Genomic DNA, 22,258 nt, shown 5'->3' on the forward strand with positions numbered 1-22,258 from the left:
GGAGTGGAACCATGTCTTACGGACGCATTTGTCTGAAATGTGAGGGAGAGTTATAGTTCTACCCTTTCCTATAGGCTTCTCAGCTTGGGTTTGTGTACTGAGGGTCGGGGATAGTAACTTTGCTTCTCCCCAAATAGTGGGCGGGAGCGATTTCGAGCGAGGAGGGTGTGTTTTGAACTATAGTGGGCGTGAGCGATTTCGGGCGAGGAGAGCGTGTTTTGAAATAGTGGGCGCCAGCTATTTCGGGCGAGGAGAGCGTGTTTTGCCGACCATGGTTTATGAATTATTGGGCACATGTCATTTCGGCCGAGGAGAAGGCGCGCTTGGATGAAGTTACGAACCTACCCTCGATGTACAACGGGCTAATTGATGCGTGTCCCACATAGGACGGTAATTTCGCATCTCCCATTTATTTGCTCGGGCGAATTCCACCGAGCAGAGAGGATTTTTTATGGTTCGTTCAAATTTTGGGAGAACGAGCATCCACGTCTACCTTACCAAGTCGATTAGGATCAAATTTTGAAATATTAGCTTGCCACTTCTTTTTTAGATGGAGAGATGATGCTCGGGAGTAATGTGTTTTTACATGCTCGTTGCTAGCGATTTACTATATGACAAATAGTTGACCCACTCAAAAACGCGAATCAAACCCTAAATGAAATATCTCGATTCAATGAAATAGCTCGTTCAGTAGGTCAAAATAGTGAACTAAATCCAAAATTGAACACCTCAATCGAGTAGCATGTTGTACAGTATTATAGTACTCCAATACTACTTTACGAAGATCCCATTGTATTCCAGAAGCTCGTAACATCGGTCCCGATAAGCCCCAATTTACTGCTTCTTCTCCGCTAATAAAACCTACTCCTTCAACTCGCTCTAAAAAAATTGGATTCTGTGTAATAAGTTATTGATATTCAACAACTCCGCGTAAAAAATAATCACAGAAATCTAAAAAGGGGTGGAGTAAACCTGTTTTTATTTTCTTCGAAACTAGCGCCCTCTTACTCCGCGTGTAGAAAAGGAAGAAATCTTGATTCGTTAGAAATTGAACATGTAAATAAATTTCTGGATGAGTTACGTAAACATCTAAAAGATACTAAACCTCAATTCCAAGAAATTATCGATGATCCCTGTTAAGCATCCATGGCTGAATGGTTAAAGCACCCAACTCATAATTGGTAAATTTGCGGGTTCAATTCCAGCTGGATGCACACGAACGGGAACATTCCATAAGTCTATTGGAACTGGCTCTCTATCCATGGAATCTCATCCATCATCGATACATAACGAATTGGTATGGATTACTAAGGGGACTAAAGAAACAAGAACAACAACGACTAATTCATCCGCCAATATATTCCCGAAAAGTCGAAAGCTAAGTGATAATGGTTTTGTGAAATCTTCTAGGATGTTAATTGGTAAAAGGATTGGAGTTGGTTTAATATATTTCTCGAAATAGCTCAATCCTTTTTTGCTAAGACCAGCATAAAAATATGCCGCTGACGTGAGTAAAGCTAAAGCAACAGTAGTATTTATATCATTCGTGGGCGCTGCTAATTCCCCATGGGGTAACTCTATAATTTTCCAAGGTAAAAGCGCACCCGACCAATTCAGAACAAAAATAAAAAGGAACATAGTTCCAATAAAGGGAACCCAGGGACCATATTCTTCTCCAATCTGAGTTTTGCTCAAGTCTCGAATAAACTCAAGGACATATTCAAAAAAAAGCTGACCGTTGGTCGGGATGGTTTGTGGATTCCGAACAGCTATGACAACTGAACCTAGCAAGATAGTAATTACGACCCAAGAAGTGATGAGTACTTGGGCATGAATTTGGAAACCTCCTATTTGCCAATAGAAGTGTTGGCCTACTTCTACACCCGATATATTGTATGACCCCTTGAGTGTTTTAATGGAACAAGGTATAATATTCATATTGTCCTCTGTTAAAAATTGAACTTCAAAAAAGGAATTCTTTTGATTCAACCATCTCTTTCTCAACTCAGCAACTTGAAGTATTAATCTTATATTTAGGATACCAAGAAAGCACATCAGATCATAATATATATCAATACCCTCTAATATATATCAATATTCCCCTTCTTTTTTCTATGCAAAAAAAATTCTATGCAAAAAAAAGATATAGTAAAGTAAGTGATTCCATAAATTTACGCAGTTGCCCAAGAATTCACTATATATTCTTAATCAACGATTTCTTATATAGAGAGAACAACCCTCACAAATTGAAAATACTAATTTGTTAAGAATCAATCAGATTGAAGTCATAGTGTCATCGTTGGCTGGAATCGATATATTCGCGAGATCCGGGTCACAATTTGTATCGACTAAAGAAATAGTAGGAATCCCCAAAATGGCACATTCCCGAAGAGCTATATACTCTTTTTGCTGATCAAGGACGATCACAATGTCTGGCAATCTCGTCATATATTTGATCCCGCCGAGATACCTTTGCAAAGTAGATAATTTTATCCTCCTAACGAGCTTATTTTCACTATTTTTGTTTGTAGTTTTCCAGTAATTCTAGATACATGTTTGAAATTTTGGGTCTTTTTTTGTTTAAATCATCTATCTCCTTCGCTTGTAGTCATTTATCATTCAATTAGTGAAGCATAAATTCATTTGATCTCCCGATATTAATATTAATCAAATTAGCAAGCATCTTTTTTAGAAAGAAAGCCCTTTTCCATTTTAGCAAAATTCTTTCTATTTATACCTACTTTAAGGTATTGAAAGTCAAATTAATGAACTTGTTTGATATACGCACATATCCGTTCATGTGTGGATTGCAGACAACATGTTCTCAAATTTAAATATTTGAATGCAAGTTTATATCGAAACATGGTTTATATCAGTTTTTGATGCATAAAACGCGACCTCTCCCTCTCCCGGACTCCTGTTCTCTCTCTCTCTCTCTCTCTCTCTCTCTCTCGCCGACAATCTTCAATTCTATCGCACGCATCCAACACAAAAACCTTGTTGGTCCCTCTCCCTTTCTCTCCATCTCTCTCTCTCTCTCTTTGTGTGTGTGTGGGGGGGTCTTTCTAGTTCGCATGCATATATACACCATCTATAGGTCTCTCTCGCACACTATGTATGATACTCTAGCTAGTCCAAGCTAGATATCTTGGGTGCACTCATCGTACGCACACAGATTCCTTGGCTCTTTGCCTGTAACTCTCTCATGCATCACTATGTCATCTCAGAGCTCTTCCCCCCCTCTCTCAAACTCTCCATCCACCTGGGTCACACATACACATTCATATCTCACTCTCACTCGATAGACCCATCTAAAACTCTATCTCTCCCCCTCATTCTCTCTCCATCTCACACGCGCACACACACAATCTCATGCCCAGCTAGCCAAGTATGATGGTCTCTCACTCAATTGTAGGCACACGCAGTCCCTCCTATATGTATACAGATTTATTGAAAAGTCAAACATCACAAAGTTTGACCATGTACGTGGAGAAAAAGAATTACATCTAGTACGGCAAACATATACCATTAGATTCACCATGAGATGTAGTTTTGTATGATGTATCTTTGGTATTGTAGATATAAATAACATTTGTGTAAACCTGATCAATGTTTCCAAAGTTTGACTTCTAAATTTTTTTACATGCACTGCATTATCGAGCGGATGGAATATCTCTTTCCCCCTCTCAGCTATCTGACGCACCACTCAGCCTTATCGGAGCTCCTCAATCTCTCTCAAACTTTATTGGTCAGTTTGGTTCATGACCTAACCCTCATGCCTTGATGGCCGGTACTGCCTGGTGTGGACGTGAGATGTAAAATATTTCTGCCTGGCCAGGCTTGTGTGGTGCTGAAGCGTTTGGTTCATGCCTGGGCCAGGCAAAGCATCAACATCCCATCAATCAATCCATGCATCAATTATTTAATGCTAATATCCATCCATGTTGCTGTTAGCCTCGTGGCCACACGACCAGGCACGGCCAGGCGTTCGAAATCGGTCGCCTGGGCCAGGCTACTTGCAGTGTCTGGAGTTCAGCTAGGCTAATTAAAGTGCAAGGGAACCCAGGACAAGCGAGCTTTCTTTTTCACAGGGTAGCAACCAAACAAGCGTGCATGAAATCCAGCCACAACCCCAGACCAGGCAAAAGTTGCTCAGGACGCAAGCCAAACTGGCCTTATATCTCCCTGGTTCACACATACACATGTCTCGCTCGCACTATACATATAGAGCCATCCAACACTCTCCTCCCTTGTTCTCTCTCCATGTGACACGCACCCCCTAAGTACCATAATCCCTCAATCCATCATAGGCGCAAGCACTCCCCCCCCTCAATCCTAAGTATGATTATCTCTTACTAGCCATCAGGAACACACGTATTGTCTCCTTCCATCCATACGTCTATCTCGATATCTCTCGGGGCATCTTCTATCGCGCACACACCTTGTCACTCGATCTCCCACCCATGTAGTCCCATCACGATCTCCAGGGGCTCTCTCTATGACAAACATACACTCTCGCCTCCCCATGTTTGCATTTTCTCCGTATGTCTCTCTCGACCTCTCTGCCTTGTTTGTCAGACCCCTCTTGGCCACGTGCTAGGGGTCTTGCTCTCTCGGTTCCAAACAACCACACACTATCTCCTCACCTAGCCTCTGTTGTCGAAGATGCATGTGTGATTTGTTTGCATAATACACGTACGCTTTTTCTCTACTTTTATCGTGTGTTGTCCATGTCTCTTTCACACACGCGCACACACTTTTTTCACTCTCTCTCTCTCTCTCTCTCTCTCTCTCTATCTCTCTTGTTAGGGACTCTGTCACGTCCATAAGCATATGGATGTTTTGAAAAGTCAAACCTCAGAAAAGTTTGACCAGGTATATGTGGAGAAAAACATTTACATCTGGAACGATCATTAGATTCATCACAACATGTACTTACTTCATACTATCATTTATCTTTGGTATTGTAGATATAAGTAATTTATTTATAAACTTGGTCAAAGTTTCAAAAGTTTGACTTAAAAAAATGTTAGAACTACATTATCGAACGGAGGGAGTAGCTCTTTCTCTCTCTCTCTCTCTGCTATCTCTCACGGGCCTCCCCTCTCACTTGAACTCTCTATACTGACAAATTATACGGTCACTGTGTTAGCGTATAGCTCTGTATATTGTTTAGTTGATCGGTCAACCAATCCACATGCTGCCTTGTCAGCTCGTGTAATGTATCTTCGTGTGCTGGCCCATGTGGCAGTGGGTGAAAATAAGTAAACTAGAGGCCCATATGACACGCGGTGAAGTAAACAAAGTTGAAACCACTCGGGGTAGCACCCCGCACGCTAGTAAATTGAGGGCGCATTAAGGACAAACTTCTTGCGCGGGAAGGACGCACTCGCGCACAATTCACCACTGCACGGCGGCATGCATAGAAGGACGCACTCGCGCACACCCAGCACACAACACACACCAGCACATGTGTACACCAGCGTCGCCGCCGGTTGAGATGGACGGCGAGGCAGCCAACAAGCGGAGGCGGCTCGAGCCAAAACCGCATCCGGCGAGCCTGGACTTCATCATCAGCCTCCCCGATAACACGCTGCTCATCATTATCGGCCTCGTCCCCACCAAATCTGCCGTGCGGACCGCCCTGCTCTCCCGGCGGTGGCGCCCCCTCTGGCGCTGCGTCCCCCTCAACCTCACCGTCGACAGCTGCCTCTGCGACGGGGATTGCAAACGCATGGCCACAGTCTCCAAGATCCTTTCATCGCACCCTGGGCCAGCCAAACGCCTTGACATCCGCATGTTTAGTACCAACTGCAAGGTCCAACCCAAGTTCAACGAGTGGTTCTTATCCCTCGCCCTAGATCAGCTCGAGGAGCTCAGCTTTGAAGCTGGACGATGTCGCTATTTGCCGCCGTCCGCGCTCCGCCTCACGCCAACGTTGCGCCGCGCCAGCTTCAGCTCCTGCTATCTTCCCTAGATTAATGCCGCGCCCGCTCTTCTTCTCCCTCAACTCAAGCAGCTCGGCTTCTTCGACGTTGTCATCTCAAAGAAGGCTATGGGGCACCTGCTCCGCAGCTGTACTGTGCTCGAGTACCTTCGTCTTGAGCAGATCCACGGGTTCATTAGCCTCCACATCGCCTCGACGAATCTCCGATGGATTTATGTGTCTTGCTGGCACCGCAACAAGACATCAATTGGGAAGAGATCACTCCAGCTGTTCCACGTTATGGTCATTGAGAATGCGCCTTTCCTTGAGAGATTGCTTGTATCGGATCTAGAAGGTCCAACAAAAATCAGGGTCATTGACGCGCCAAAATTGACAGTGTTGGTGTACTCATCTGCCAAATTCTCCGAACTCTTTATTGGATCCGTAATCGTTCAGGTACAACACTCATCTTCTTCTCCATCTTCTTGAAATTCATATTTTAAAATTTCTTCTTGATGTATTTACGACCGTCTTCCAGAAAATGATTCCCACAAGCTTGACCCAGTCCATGCGCACAGTGAAGATCTTAGCACTAAAATCTATCGGCCCCAATCTGGATCAAGCTGTTGGATTCCTTACATGCTTTCCGTGCACGGAGAAGCTACTCATCGAGGTGAAACTTCTTTCCTATAAGTAAACGACAATCACAACGTAGCTCAATTTTTTCGTAATTTTCCCAAATTACGATGACAAGTGTAGTGTTCAAAACTGCATCTATGCACTGCACCGAAAGAAATGTTTTTAGTATTTTTTTCTCACGTGATCACCTGCATCGTTTTTATGTTGACTACTATAGTAGCCTAGGCTAGTCATAGTGGAAAGTAACTTATGGTTACCCTAAGAGCAAGTACTTCCTCCGTCCTGGTTTACTCTTCCAATTTTGTAGTATCAAAATTTGACCATAGATTTAACTGACAAAATGTTAATGCATGTCACTAAGGACTATGTAGGCCAAAATGGTGTAATTTTTAGTGACATGCATTGCATTTTCTTAGGTAAATCTATGGTTAAAATTTTATACTAAATACGAGGTAGTATTACAAAAGTGGGCTATGTAGGCCAAAACATGTGCCAAATTCACTTGTGATGCATTTGGCATCGATGCCCCTCCATTGCTCACCTGGTGTCCCAATCTGGATCACCTACTTTGCTCCGGTGCCAAATTAACTCACGTAATGAAAAAACACTGAGTGGGAGCGAGAGAGGACTGAAGCAATAAAAAACACTTGTTTGTGAGAGTGAGAGGCTGGTGTAGTTGGTTTGATTGATTTGTTTATACATGTGGGTCTATGTGCACAATGGTGCCAACTCTCTCACATCGCGAGAGCGGTGCCAAAATCTTTTGATTTGACATCGATGCGTATTATGTGGCATATTTTTGTGAAATATGGCATCGGCCACATAGTGGAAGGCAACAAATGCCCAAGCTTTTCACGTGCTCCTAGTTAAATGAGAGGAAATAGAGAGAGAGAGAGAGAGAGAGAGAGAGAGAGTGAAAAAATATCACTAGCTAGCCAACCCTATCGTATGAGCGAATGATATTGGTACCTCTTGATGACACGGCAATCTTATGCAGCTAGCTGCTCTAATATGTTCTCTTCTTTTGCAGATAAAATAAGACCCGAAAGTGAAAAATGTGTTGCACTATAACAATCTCACCGAATGCCTTGATCTCCATCTTATAGAAATTGATTTGATCGACTACCGAGGCAGCACATCTGAGATTAAATTGGCCAGGTAGTTTGTTCTGGAGGCAAGTGTGCTCAAGGTAATGAGGTTTGGCGTTCTCTGGCGCAACAATGAATGGTGTGCTGATCACCGCAAGCGTCTAAGCCTAAATGACAAAGTCTCCGCAGAAGTTGAATTTGTTTTTGAAACATCAAGTGGACAGAGACTCGAAAACTTATTTGCCCATTAGTGACTTGTCAGGGCGGTGGATTTTAGTTTGTACGATAATGCTGCATCCACCTAAAGTAACGAAAGTTCTTACGTAAACTTCCTAGTAATTCCCTCTTCATAGGTGCAGCATTACTCCTAACATTTGTAATATTAGTTTGAAACTTGTAATATTGCTGTGTCCTATTCCTGCGTTTTCAAAATCCTGCCAATCAAACAGGTCCTGAGTTGGTGATGATGTTGTGCCTCCCATCTTTCACCAATAGTCATCGGATCTAGATCTGACGCATACAAACCAAGCTTCTCCATTTTTGCAAAAAGATGCCCGCACTTGTTCCCTATTTACAAACAACTCCTTGTCTCTCACAATCAGCCTCATCTCCTCCCCACCACATCTAGGAGTAGAAGGCCGTGGAAAAATCTGGCGTGATGGCCACTGCCAGAGCCGTCCACCCCCAATCTTGGTGTTCTGTGCAATGCACGGGCATCTACGCATGGGAAATTATGTCGAACAAGGCTAGTTGTAAGCAGGCTAGCTCTATAGCCATGATGAACACGGCGCCTATACTCAGGTGTCATCTCCGGCGCATGGTCTTGTTACTTCACTGTGAGGAGCAGCACGTAATAATTTGACCAACGGGTAGTACAGTGCTAGTACTCCTACTACTACATTGGTAGTACTACTACTAGTACTAGTAGCACCACCATCTGGATTTAGGAGTACTTCCACGTCCATCTGGATTTTAGTATTGACTAGCAATATCTAGTAATGCATGTCACCAAAAATGTACTACTCCCTCTGTAAATAAATACATGGTGTTTTATTCCTATCGGCGAGAGAACTTAATGTTTTTTGCTAACTAGAGTACTGTAATAGGATTACATGCAATGAACTAAACATTGCATGTCATGTTTGCTACTAGTCTCAAGTCATTCAAAGCATGCACGGCCCACATCTCTCATTGGTTGATATGTCACGAAATAAGAAACAAGGAGGGAGTTAATGCACCATGCCTAAGTATTTTGGGATTATTTGGTTTTCGTAAGGTGACTTACACAACATTTTTGTTTACATGCATTAACATTTTATTAGTTAAATCAAAGGTCAAAACTTGGCGCAAAATGCAAAGGGGACCAATAAACCAGTAAACATCAAACTTCTCTCATTTGGCCCCAACTAGAGGTTCGGTGAGATGACTATACTGCATTGGCACGGAGGGGGACGCAGCTTCATTGACTTACGACAACTGCCTTTGGGTGAATGACACGTGGCCCCAGGGGTGGCTGGCCCACCTATCATACAGCCAAAGGCAGGTGCAGTAGAGGGCCGAGGAGTAGTATGAAATCCTACGCACCTATGCACGCTAACCAAGGGCTGAGTGATCACTCGAATCGCAAGATCAGTTGACTAGAAGCTACGCTAGACCCGTGGAGGCGATGAGCGCGAGCATCAGCCGGCTGTGCCAGATGGTCCACGACGCCGGCCTGCGGCCCGGCAGGTAGTATTGCTTGAGGCCGCCAGGGCGAGGGGCCGCTTGGACGATAGCTTCGCATCCTTGTTCGACAAGGTCCTCGTCGGTTTCCTCGACAAGTTCACCATCGTCAAGAAGCTTGCGGACGACTTTGACGTAAGCCTCCAGTCGACGCGCCCAGGCTCTGCGATGCCCGCCACCCTCAACGGCCACTATGGTAACAACCTCTTCAACGCACTGGTGGCCCTGCGACTGCCCGCTGTCGCGCCGGAGAATGTCCACCTCGAGGTCGCGCTCGCCGCGCAGCGCCTGGCGCAGCAAGACACCATCGACATAATCACCCACGTCTACGCGCAAATCGTCCACAAGGACTAGTACATGCAAGAGGAGGACAACAGGACACTGGCCTTCTTGGAGCGCAGGGCAACCTTGGACGGCACTGTTCAGAAGCACGTTGAGCTCGCCGCCAACGCCGCTGCTCCTCACACGTCGGTTGGTGACCCGGTGCACTAGGGCGTGAGGATGTCGTTGAACATTGATGGATCCGTATGTACTTTTATCCTTCCGTCAAATCCATGTAGTAGTATATGATACTACAGTAATTATCTTACCTTTCGCATCAACTTCATAATTTTCGTACGTACTCCTTGCATGAACGGCGCCAGAAGCAAACTTCTCATTACTCTAGGCAAAATCGTTATTTTCTATCTATCGGTCGCGCCATGGAGCAGAACCAAATTTTACAAGTTACGAGTTCAAAAGGAAAAGCATGTCGTGTTCGCGTTGCACCCCCACACGGTTGGTCCGGCACGCCGCTCAAGCAGGAATGCGTGCGGTGTTGCATTTTCACTTACAAATGGGACCGCAGTTGAGCAAACCGACTATCGGCAAACCCCCACCCCGCCCACCGCGTGATGGCTGAGAAAAGAGGACAGGAGGGAGAAGAGATGGTTGTAGCACGGACTCCAAGAAAATTGGTGTCGTATGGGACTCGTGTGGGTGGTGTGTGCCGTACTGCTAGACGTGAATGCTAGTTATGGCCCATGCCACCCCACTATATCGAGCCTATATCGAGGTACGTAGAACAAATTTCCTGCAGTCCGTGCTCAACCCTCCTCTATCTCTCTTCTCAGCCAGCCAGCGGACGCGCGGAGCCCATCGTCTATTTGCTCACATGCGGCCCCACATGTCAGTGAAAACGCAAGAGGACCCACTGAACCTACACATCTTTCACCTCGACGTGCTGGTGATGAAAAACAAATCCAATAAAGATCTTCGGTGGCCGCTTTTGGAGTTACTCAAGAGTAGTAAGATTCTATTTACAGTTTAACCCAAGATGCACATCTCGTGGCTTCAACTACCACTCTATTTTCTTTCATGACACGACCTGGATGCTGGATGTCCCACGTGTCAGCAAAAGGAGGAAGAACCCGACCAAATCTTCGGTTCTGCTCTCAGATTAGACTAGTTGTGCTAACTTAAAAATTTTATTGTGTACTCCCTCCGTTCCAAAATACTTGACTTCCAGTTGTCCAAAAATGGATGTACCTATATACTAAGACATGTCTAGATACATATATATTTTGACAAATAGAAGGCATGTAGTATTGTGCAATGGAGGGAGTAGAATGCATGCAAGTTTTTGTATTAGGAAGAAGAGTACATCCATATATTGATAGAGCGTAATTTAGTAGATGTTCTATCACTTTTAGCTAGTATAGAATAGAGGCTAGACATGAGACTAGATGCGAGGAAGCAACGTATAATTCTTTACACTCGAAGAAGAAAGAAGCAGGCAAGATCGAGCCTCCGCAGATCAACAATGAATGCATCGAGAAGGCACTAATCCAACTTACTGCATGAGTAGTCAAAATTATCGTTGGAGTTCATGCAAAACGGAGGTCCGTTTGGGGTCGTGCGTTGGAGTTGGCCTTACAAGTGGGACCGCAGTTAAGGAAACCGACTATCAGCAAACCCCCACCTCGTCCGCCGCGCGATGGCTGAAGTTAGAGAAACGATGAGGTTGAAGAGATTGCTCTCGCACGGACTCCAAGAAATAATATGGTGTCAGATGGATGTCGTGGTGGTGGCATGTGCCGTACTGCTGGACGTGAATGCTTGTTCTGGCCCATGCCACCCTACTACTCCTACTACTTACTCCTACTATATATTATACTAGTATCGAGGATTCGAGGTGCTGGTTATGTACAACGAACACATTAACATATGGCTACAGTAGAAACACCCGCCCGACGCGCAAAGCATGTGAAGCTAGTACAAAGAGTGTACTACTATTGTTGATTGGCCTCATCTGATAACCTGTTCCAATGCACGTACAATTATGTATTCGGAAAATATTTTTTTGCCTCGTTGCACCACTCACTCAGAGAAGCGACTCGAAAGCCATTCATAAATTTAGTAAGTTTATCACAGGCATATCATTTTATTACATAGAACAACAGATCATCAACCCACATCGACAACGAGGATACATTATAAATACTAAAGTTTTCACCACACAACAAATAACAAGCAATGAAATGAACTTCAACTCAATCATTCATCGGCGTTGGAAACGCTTGCTTTGAACCATAAGTGATTCTCTGGGATGGGCCATGCATTGTCGATCTGGAGACCAACACAGGACTGATCATCCAGGCTGAAGCGGCCTACTATATCAGTACCAGGGTAGGGAACCACGCAAATGTCTGAGGTATAGACACAGTTGCTTCTCATAAATGTGTCAACAGCGGTTGGATCGCCTTTCACCATCATCGGATAGTTTCGTCCAAGGAAGAGTGAGTTTTCTCCAAGACTATCAATTCTGTGCCAGGGAGAAGGAGTTGGCGCTAGCACACTAGTATCCATCCCGAATACCATGCAACGGGTGTTGGAATAGGTCCGGAGAGTGCGACCATGGGAGACTACACCTGCTTCCTTAGCGGTAACATCATCAGTGGGCTGTATACACACAAGAAGAGGTGATCCATCGTAATTAGTTGCCAGGCGCCACAGAGTATATCGGCGCTGCTCGTCCTCATGCTCGTGATCATCACCATCGTCATCTCCCCCTTGGTTATAAATTTTTTCAAGTATAGGTGGTGGGATGTCCACAGGACCTTGGAAACACAAGAAGAAGGTTAATTAGTAAAGGGAAAGTTGCTAACACGCATGCATGTGGATGAAACAATTATAATTACGGTGGAAGACAAACGTACCAAAAAAACAAGGATCCCATGCAAAAACAGTGCCACGAGAGGTGGCAGAAAACACAAGATCCTTGTATTAAATTGCATCACAGTACAGATCCGTGTATAGAAACTGATTTTTGAGTAATATCCATCCAGTCGAACCACGAAGGACGGCAACTAGCTTGTCGAAGATAGCAACAACATCATAGTTTTTGTAATTCCAAGAGCAGTTGGAAACTCGACAAATTGCTATCTTCAGTACACGACAGTTACCATGATCGTATTTGAACGTACGTAGATCATCTGTGTGCTCAACCTCAGGGCACTCGGAGATTTTTGGAAGTGGAATCCGCTGACGAGTGTACACATTCACAAGTTCCCACTCACAATTGTACCCAATATAAACAACCCAATCTCCATTTTTGCCAGCCTAGGACTTACCCTTAAGCGATGGCATCTTGACATCACACATATCATTATCAAGCGGCATCAACTTGCACAAGGCGAGGTCTTCGTCGTCCGCTCGCCAGCGAGCAGGGTCACGGCAAAGAAGATAGGGGAGATCAAATCGCTCCTTGACCCTTGGGTTCCTTGTAATGATGTTATTAGTTGAGTCGAGAATGGGCTGGAACGAACCTGCCATGCTAGCCGAGGTGATGACGTCGCACCGATCAATGAGTTCCTCCACCACGTCATCTTTCAGATCGGGGCAAGAATAACGAGGTCGTTTCTGGCCTGTTCCCTCCATGGAGAAGATGATCGAACAATGGCAGAAGAAAGGGTGAAGGGCTGAAGGAAAATGGAGGAGGGAGAGGAAGAGCGTGCGACATCAGTTCCAAATCAAGAGGGAAAGGCGAAGAGTCGATGGACGGTTGCGAGTTTGCCACGGTTCATGAAGAGGCGCCCCGGCCTACACGTCCGTTCGGAAATACTCCTACTACTCACCCTCGTCTCACTGATATGTTGGAACGGGACCACATGTCAACGAAACATGGTGTTTAATTTCTCGTGCAAAATGCGATCTGGCCGCGTTGGCCCGAGGTGCCGCATTAGTTATCGACCTTTATTTTTTTAATGGCGTGCCGATCAGTTTTGAAGCATGACTAACTAGTACTGTACGCAGAGAAAATATAAACTACTCTACCACTACCCCACCTCCACTACTAGTAGTATAAAAAAGTTATATATAGGCTGCAGCTTCAGCGCTTTCTTGCTAAGGGCTGCCCACTTGCTTCTGACACTACCACCCTCTCTCCAGATCTAAAAAAGACGGCCCCTCTCTCCCTCCTCACCGGTGGTCACAGATCCGCCGGGGAAGAAAAGGACGTGCAGCATTGACGCACTCGTCGTCGGCGAGCGAGGTCATGCACTGACGACAAGGCCGTCCTCTCAGACCTAGCGCCCGCGCGGGATGGCCTCCATCCCCAAGCTCGCTGCCGTAGTGTGTGCGGAGGACGACGACCACGAGCGAAGCCACTTCCCACCGACCCTCAGGTATGCTACCTCTTTTCGAGCCATAACCTTGTTCTATTGCCCCATCTGCTACATCATTGCATGTGGATCTTTTTCCACTCCACCATCTTCCCAATTTGCTATCCTCTACTCTGCTGGCCACGCAGAAGAAAACCATAATTTGCACTATTAAAGGAAACCCTACTTCATGCAGACTAATCCATGTCTGGGTTGAATAAGGAAAGGAAGGGAGATTGTACTGTCCAATAGAGTAGGCATCGAACCCGCATCTAGGTTGAAAAGGGGAAAATCAGTAGCTAAGGAACGAGTCTCGTGTCTCTTGGTTGAAGAAGGGTAGAAAGGCATGACAACGCAATAGAGAATACCAGGTCGATCGGTTTGCTGTCCTCACATAAGAAAGGTGGCTAAAGAGAACAAAAATGGGACCGTAATCCACATATGTTGCCTGGATATTTGTTGCTCTGGGAAACCATACCTCCCTCACCACTCTGTGTCCATGGAGGTACATCGTACTGGTGCCTCCCATGCTCTTATTGCCACTTTTTTGCTGTTAGTATAACGCCAGCAGTCAAGTCAAGCAATGCTACTGCTAAAGTGATGCCACATTTAACTAATGCCGCTCTCAGTCTAATGCCACCCATAAATTTAAGCAATGCCATTTAATGTCACTGGATTATTTCAGGGTTAGCTGTTGATTGTGGATGTATTAAAGATTTTTCAGCTATAAGGCATTCTAATGCTGTTGCACAGCTAGTATACCAACGATGAAACTTGTTACTCCCGTCAGATTTTTGCACTGTTAATGCTTATAGATTACATACCTCACTTTCATGAGATAAGTTAATTTTTTTGTACAGTGTCACCAAAATGCCAAGGCGCTGATGTCATTTTATTTTGGTTAAACTGCATAGACAATTATGAAGACAAGAGGAAAGGTCAAGGGTGGGCACCTCCTCCTCCGGCTGTTCTCTTGAGGTGGTCTGTATGTTTGTCTCTAATGCCTGTCGACTACATACCTAACATCATGATGTAATGTTAAGTCATTTCCTTTTGTACAGTGTCACTGAATTGTCAAGGCGGTGATGGAATTTTATTTAGTAGAACTGCACAAAATTTGCTTAAAAGAAGAGGAAAGGTCAGGAATGGCTCACTTTTCCAGAAAAAACTATGTATGCCTTCCTCACATCAGCCGCTGTTGCTTTATTTATTCCTTCAAACAGGTTGTTAGAAACAGTCTTGCTACCTTTTCCCATTAAGAAATTGGAATGCTTATATTTGTGAGTCTATGCTTCAACTAGTGCCACTTTTAGAGTAATCACACTTTCAATATCTATGCAAACAGGGATGCTCGATTTTAGTGGAACTGCACAAAAAGTCCAACTGGTTCAACATTAGGAGCATGTTTTTTCCCAACCTTTATATCCAATTGGTGGCACTATGAGCTGTTCATTACGAAGGTACATGGTTTGCTACTATCTTGCTACTCTTTTTGTACTGTCATTAGATAGTAATACTAGTGGTTTGCATGTGAATTTATTGGCAGGGTGGACCTACATTGGAGGTGCAGGACAGGATTCAATGATTGGATGCTCAATTTCGGTTGTATCGATTTCACCTCTTCCATCACGGCGAACATGGATATCCTTGGTCTGATGAAGAATAGGCGCTATATTTCTGCTCTGAACCAGCAAATCAATTCAGTATGAAATTGTCCAGGGCAAAACATAACTGTATCAGATTGTCTAGTGCAGAACATGACAGATGCTAAGCGGAAGAGACATGTTTAAACCGAAAATACAAGGTGTGGTATATGTTTACTAGCTGCTTGATATTTGTGCAGACAGATATGTCTGCCTGTTGCTATTTGGCAAACCAACAAAGTGCCCGCAATTTTGGTTGAACTGCACAAGAGAATAGTATAGTCACTACATGCAGTGCCATTTGAAAATAGACACGGAAAGATTGGATAGTCACTTCACGGACTGCAGAAAAGTAGTATTGTACTATTTATTGGCCAACACTAGGTGCTTCATTGCTTTGGTCTGATTATACAATGGGCATCATTTTGCCTAAGTTAAAGTTTGTATTCCGAAAATAGTCTCGTCGTGTGATCGAGAGAAGACCAAATCATATTGCAGTGGATGTTCCTCCATCATGTCTGGTTCATTCTCATGGTTCCAGATGTTGGTGAAACCACTTATGTTTGCAAGAGGAATTGTAGACTTCACAAACAAATTTGTATTTCAGTCTGTACTGAATGTTGGCCAAGAGAAGCATCCATGTTAGTAGGAAGAACAGATGTTTTTTCTAGATCTTTGCTTTTGGAGCTACATATTTGTATATGATCTGTGAGTCATTGTGATGCATTAACATGTTGATCTTATGTATGGGAATCGTACTAGTTAGTTTTAGTTGCGACGCAAGATCCGAAGTGGCCGATCTTTGCTTTTGGAGCTACATATTTGTATATCATCTGTGAATCATTGAGATGCATTAACAGTTACTTATTTCTGTTCGCTCAGTGTTTACAAGTTACTTATCGATCACTAGCTAGCCTACAAATGCGCTCCTGGCAGTTTTATTTGCGACGCAAGATGCGAAGTGGCAGTTTTGTGAATAAAAATGCCTACCTATGAAGAAACTGACAAGCTACACTATCGATCCTACACGGATAAAAATGCCTACCTCTGAAGAAACTGACAAGCTACACTATCGATCCTACACGGATAAATAGCGGATCATGCACGTACTACCTCCTTTCCGGTTTGCAAGGCTCAATTCAAGAAATGACCTACTCGATCCTACACGAATAAATAGCAGATCACGCACATACTAGTACCTCCTTTCCGGTTTGCAGGGCTTAATTCAAACCTCTCACCAACCAAGGTACTCCCTCCGTCCAGGTTTATTAGTCCCGTGAGCAAAGCAGCAAGACCAAGGCATGGCAATAATTAACAGCATGCAGAAGTTTAAGCCTAATAAATTCCAGCGATTTAAGTGGTTGCATGCGTGCCCTCGGCATGCAGAAGTTTAATCCTAATTAATTCCAGCGATTTAAGTGGCTGCATGCTGCTTCGCGTACTGCCTGCAAGCGATTCTGAGTGCCTGGATGCAGCCGGCCGTAATTAAGGCAGCTAACTGATGCGAAAAAAGATACGCTTTAAATCCATGGAATCATTATTGACAAGGAGGGAGATGATTCGAGTGCACTCGTATGACCGCCATGCCGGCGTGCGACCCAGATGGGACGGGACGGCACATTCATAATTTCAGTTTCTCTAGTTTTCCACGGCAAGCTGGCGCGCTAAGCCATTATGCATTGGATTCCGATGACCGTCGCGCTACCTTCCGCCTATAAGTACTGTTTCCCGGTCTTCTCAGGTGCCACCATGACCCAACTCGCCATATCCTCATAAGCCCCCACCGGCCCGACGTCGCTCGCCACGTCCGCCATGCCCCCGCCCGTTCGTGGTAGGCGACGCCGGAGGCGGTCACCGCCGGAACTAGTGTTCGGGTTTTCACCGGAAGGCAGACGGAGGGAGGAGGCATTCTATCTGTCTTTAGATGGCAATGCGGAGATCGAGGAGTTGTTGGAGCACGACCGCATGGTGGAGGAGCAGTGTCTCTCTGATTTGCGCCGCCAGCGGGACATGGAGCAGCAGTGCACCGACGCTCTGAGTCGCGAGCAGAGCGCCTGCAACTGGGCCGACTACGTGGAGGCCGGCGCCCAGCAAATAGCCTTGGAGGCTGTCGGGCAAGCACGCGTTCGCGACGCCGATTTTTACTACCAGCTCGTCAAGTGGGTTTCCCGCTTGGAAGCCAAAGCTTCGGTGGACCACGCCGACATGAAAAGGGCCAACGCGCGCGAGCAACGTGCCCTATTGCACCTCTGGCAAGTCCAAGGTGAGGCGGAGGACGCCGGTGCCAGCGTTTAGCATGGACATCAGATGGCGGCCGGCATCGTCTAGTTAGCTAATAGTAAGTTAGTACTTGTATGCTACTAGAGTGTTAGTGGGAGTAGATAGTTCACTTGGCTATGATGGTTGTCAACGTGGAAGTTCAGTACTCTATATGTGGATCAGACCTGTTACTTTGCTCTGAATGTTGAACTTTCCATTTGAACGTATGGAATGGGCTGTTATTTTTTTAAATGGGTTGTATTTGTCCTCCACGGTTTAGAGGCTGACTTGTGGGCCTAGCAAGTTGACGCGTACACAATCAGGAGATGATTGTACATGGAGAGGATGACAGCAGGGACCCGCCAAGGTCATGGCAGTACGCAAGCAAGTGCCTCCTTATTTCAAGCCAATAAAAAATGGCTCCTCCTAGTGGATTTCTGACATCTGGGCCCCATGTCATTGTCAATGTAGTCAATAAACAAGAGAATTGCACAACGAGCAGCTGACACCAGGGACCCAGCAGCTCGCCCAGTTATTTTTGTTTTGTGTTAATTTGATAAATGCAACTCCAAATCTGGTGTATCCGAGAAATGCCACTGCAATTTCCAAACTTTGAAAAATGCCATTTCATGCCATTTCTAGTGGCATTTTTCGAAGTTTGGAGTGGCGTTTTTCAAAGTTTGCAAACTGCAGCGACGTTTTTCAAGGTTTGCAAAAAAGGCAGTGGCATTTTTCAAAGTTTGGAAATTGCAGTGGCATTTTTATGAATCGCCATAATTGGAGTGGCATTTATCTAATTTGTTTTTGAGACGGAAGCAGGGTGTCAACTGGGCTGTGCGGGACACTCTGGCCTGTCTAGACAGCCTTTTCTTTTATGTTTACCACAGACCAGCCCAATAGTTTTTTTTTCTTTCTGAAAATGGCTAGCCCAGTTTTTTTGTGATTTGTTAAGTAAGTCACTTTATCAGGCCTGTTGGGCTGCAAATCTTTCAAGACGAGGAGAGTGGCCTATCAGTAATGAGAAATTGGCTGTACATTTTTAAAACACATCAAACCGGCAATTATTTTCAAATATCTTTTTTTCATTTCAAGATTTTAAATTGCATTGTTTTTTATGGGTGGACAATTTATTGGATTTTATATTGATATACATTTATTTTTAAAATCAGTCTGAATGTGACTTGAAATTTCGGGATTAAAACAGTTCAGACCGCACCGACATATGCAAAATTTCGTATAATTTTTTAACCGTGGCCACAATATGGGTTGTAATGCTAACATAAAGAATATGGGCTCCAAAAAAACCTGTAAGAATTATCAAATGGGCTGTAAATTATTTGAAATAATGGCAGCTGGGATATATGCTGTTTTCCACAGATTTGAGGCTTACCATAGATGGCCTGTATACTGTTGGATGTCCATCCAACGGCCGTCGTGCTTCTTCAATCTCTGCTCTTCCTGCTCCAGCCGCTCAAACAAGCGCCAGCGGGACTGCCTGCTCCCTCCTCCCCATGGCCGGCTGTGCTACCGCACAGGCCTCACCGCCCCACCGTACTCCCATCGCTGGCCAAGCCATCCCTCTACTCACCCACACCTGCTGTTATTCTCCGGCGACGGCAGACGAACCAGTAAACCCTTGTACAGTCGTACTCCCCTCCGCGTGGGAAACAAAAACAACGGCCGAGTCTTCCGTGCCTCTGTGTCATTCCCTTCCTAGGCCTCGCCGTCGTCCACCGCCCTGGTGCTCTCGGCGTGGCGTGGTCAGCGTGGTCAATGACCGACATGCATCTGAAGTGGACTATACGTGGAGAGGCTGACAGCTGGGTCCATGGCCGCACGCAAGGAAATGCCTCCTTATTATGCGCAAAATAATGATTTCCTCCACCTGACATCCGAGACCCACCAAAAGGGCCTCTGTATTTCGCGAAAAAAATGTTACTGCCGCTGACAGCTCGGACCCACCAGCTATATCTTCGCACGCAAGGAAGTGCCTCCTTATTACGCACAAAAAAATGAATACTCCCCCTGCTAGCTGGGACCCAGTATAGTGGGCCTACTAAGTTGACGGGGACGAAGGGCTTTGTCAACTTAGTCAATATGCACGATTCTAGCTCGACTAACCGTACGATGTCCATCCAACGGTCGTAGTGCTTCTTCAACCTCTGGTCTTCTTGCTCCAGCCGCCCAAACCAGCGCCGGTCGTGCCGCCTGCTCCTGCCTCCCGTGGCCGGCTGTGCTGCCGCGGAGGCCTCACCGCCCCCATACTACTCCCACCGCTGGCCAGGCCATCCCTCAACTCAACTCACCCACACCCCCTGTTATTCTGCGGCGACGGCAGCGCAGCCGAACCAGTGAACCCTCGTACTCCTCTCCGCGTGGGCATCCACTGCCGCGTCTTCCCCGGCTCCGCGTCGTCCCCTTCCTAGGCCTCACCGTCGTCCACCACTGTGGTGCTGTCGGCGCGCCGTGGTCAAGGTGGTTAATGACCAAATTCTATCAGAAGAATACTGTACGTGGAGAGGCTGACAGCTGGGTCCACGGCAGCCGCAACGAAGTGCCTCCTTATTACGCAGAAAATAATTATTCCTCCACCTGACAGCAGGGACCCACCGGACGGGCCACCAGTATTTTGCGAAAAAAATCATTTCCCCCTGACTGCTGGGACCCACCAGACGGGCCACCGTATTTCGTGAAAAAAACATTCCCCCCGCTGTCAGCTCGGACCCACCGGAAGTGCCTCCTTATTACGCACAAAAAATGAATACTCACCCGGCTAGCTGGGACCCACCTTGGTGGGAGGCTGACTTGTGGGCCTACTAAGTTGACGGGGACGAAGGGCTTTGTCAACTTAGTCAATATGAATGATTCTAGCTCTAGTGACCGTACGATGTCCATCCAACGGCCGTAGTGCTTCTTCAACCTCTGGTCTTCTTGCTGCAGCCGCCCAAAGCAACGCTAGTCGTGCCGCATGCTCCTACCTCCCGTGGTCGGCTGTGCTACCGCGGAGGCCTCACCTCCCCCTACTATTCCCACCGCTGGCCAGGCCCTGCGGCGACGACAGCCTCACACCGCAGCCGAACCAGTGAACCCCCGTACTCCTCTCCGCGCGCGCGGGGGCTTCCACTACCGCGGGTTCCCCGGCTTCCCGTCGTCCCCTTCCTAGGCCTCGCCGTCGTCCACCGCCCTGATGCTCTCGGCGCAGCGTGGTCAATGTGGTCAAGGAACGACTTCCATCGGACGTGGACTGTACGTGGAGAGGCTGACAGTTGGGTCCACGGCCGCAGCAAGCAAGTGCCTCCTTAGTACGTGCAAAATAATTATTCCTCCACCTGACAGCAGGGACCCACCGGACAGGCCACCGTATTTCGCCCCCCTGAATGCTGGGACCCACCAGCTACATCTTCACAGGCAAGGAAGTGCCTGACAGTCGGGACCCACCTGGTCGAAGCGTAGGTAACGTTGTCATTCTGGTCGCGAACGTGTACGCACATATATACTGGTGGATGTAGAGGCGCGCACGTGTCGTAGTAGAGGCGGCCAGGGTGCAAGAAAGAAAATACGGCCACGTATGTGTACATACGGGCGGGGTCTCGAACGCCTACTCGCGCATACGTACGGCGAGGGCTCGTGTACATGGCTGGGTCGGAACGGAGAAACAGCGTCGTCGTCGTGTTCATGGGGAGGCAACGGAATGCGTGGTCGTGTTCATCGGGAGGGCTTGGACGGAAGAGGCGATGGAAACGAGGCCTGGCGTACCGCACAACGGAGGAAACGGACCTCCTACGGTCGAAGCGGGGGTTCTGTTGATCGGGAGGGGTGTGGCGTACCGCAAAACGGAGGAAATGGACCTCCTACGGTCAAAACGGGGGTCCTGTTGATCGGGAGGGGTGTGGCGTACCACAAAACGGAGGAAACGGACTTGTGTTGGAGCGCTACAGTCGAAACGGGGGTCCTGTTCATTGGGAGGGGTGTGGCGTACCGCAAACCGGGACTCCATGGGATACCGTTCATCTCCACCGTCGACCCCCTCCAGCCTCCACGGGCTACTGTTCATCCACCGTCGACCTCCTCCAGCCTCCATGGGCTCCTGTTCATCCAGCCTCCACCGCGCGCTACTCCACCGGCTACTGTTCAACCACCCCTCCACCGTCTACTGTTCATCCAGCCCTCCACATCACGGGGTCCTGTTCAACCACCCCTCCACGGGCACCCCTCCACCATCTACTGTTCATCCTGCCCTCCACACCACGGGGTCCTGTTCATCCACCCCTCCACGGGCACCCCTCCACTGTCTACTGTTCATCCAGCCCTCCACCACACCACGGTGTCCTGTTCATCCAG

At 46.5% G+C, this 22,258-nt stretch overlaps 1 protein-coding gene across 1 annotated transcript; it reads right to left on the minus strand.

The window, feature by feature from the left end:
* Nucleotides 1–1,269: 1,269 nt before the first annotated feature.
* LOC123092729 (ATP synthase subunit a, chloroplastic-like) lies at nt 1,270–2,161 on the minus strand. Its single transcript, XM_044514875.1, has one exon. It carries the CDS (start codon nt 2,053–2,055, stop codon nt 1,270–1,272), a length of 786 nt encoding a protein of 261 aa, XP_044370810.1. The 5' UTR covers nt 2,056–2,161.
* Nucleotides 2,162–22,258: the final 20,097 nt, after the last annotated feature.

The sequence above is a fragment of the Triticum aestivum genome, chromosome 1A, assembly GCF_018294505.1.
Source record: "Triticum aestivum cultivar Chinese Spring chromosome 1A, IWGSC CS RefSeq v2.1, whole genome shotgun sequence".
NCBI classification, from domain to species: Eukaryota; Viridiplantae; Streptophyta; class Magnoliopsida; order Poales; family Poaceae; genus Triticum; species Triticum aestivum.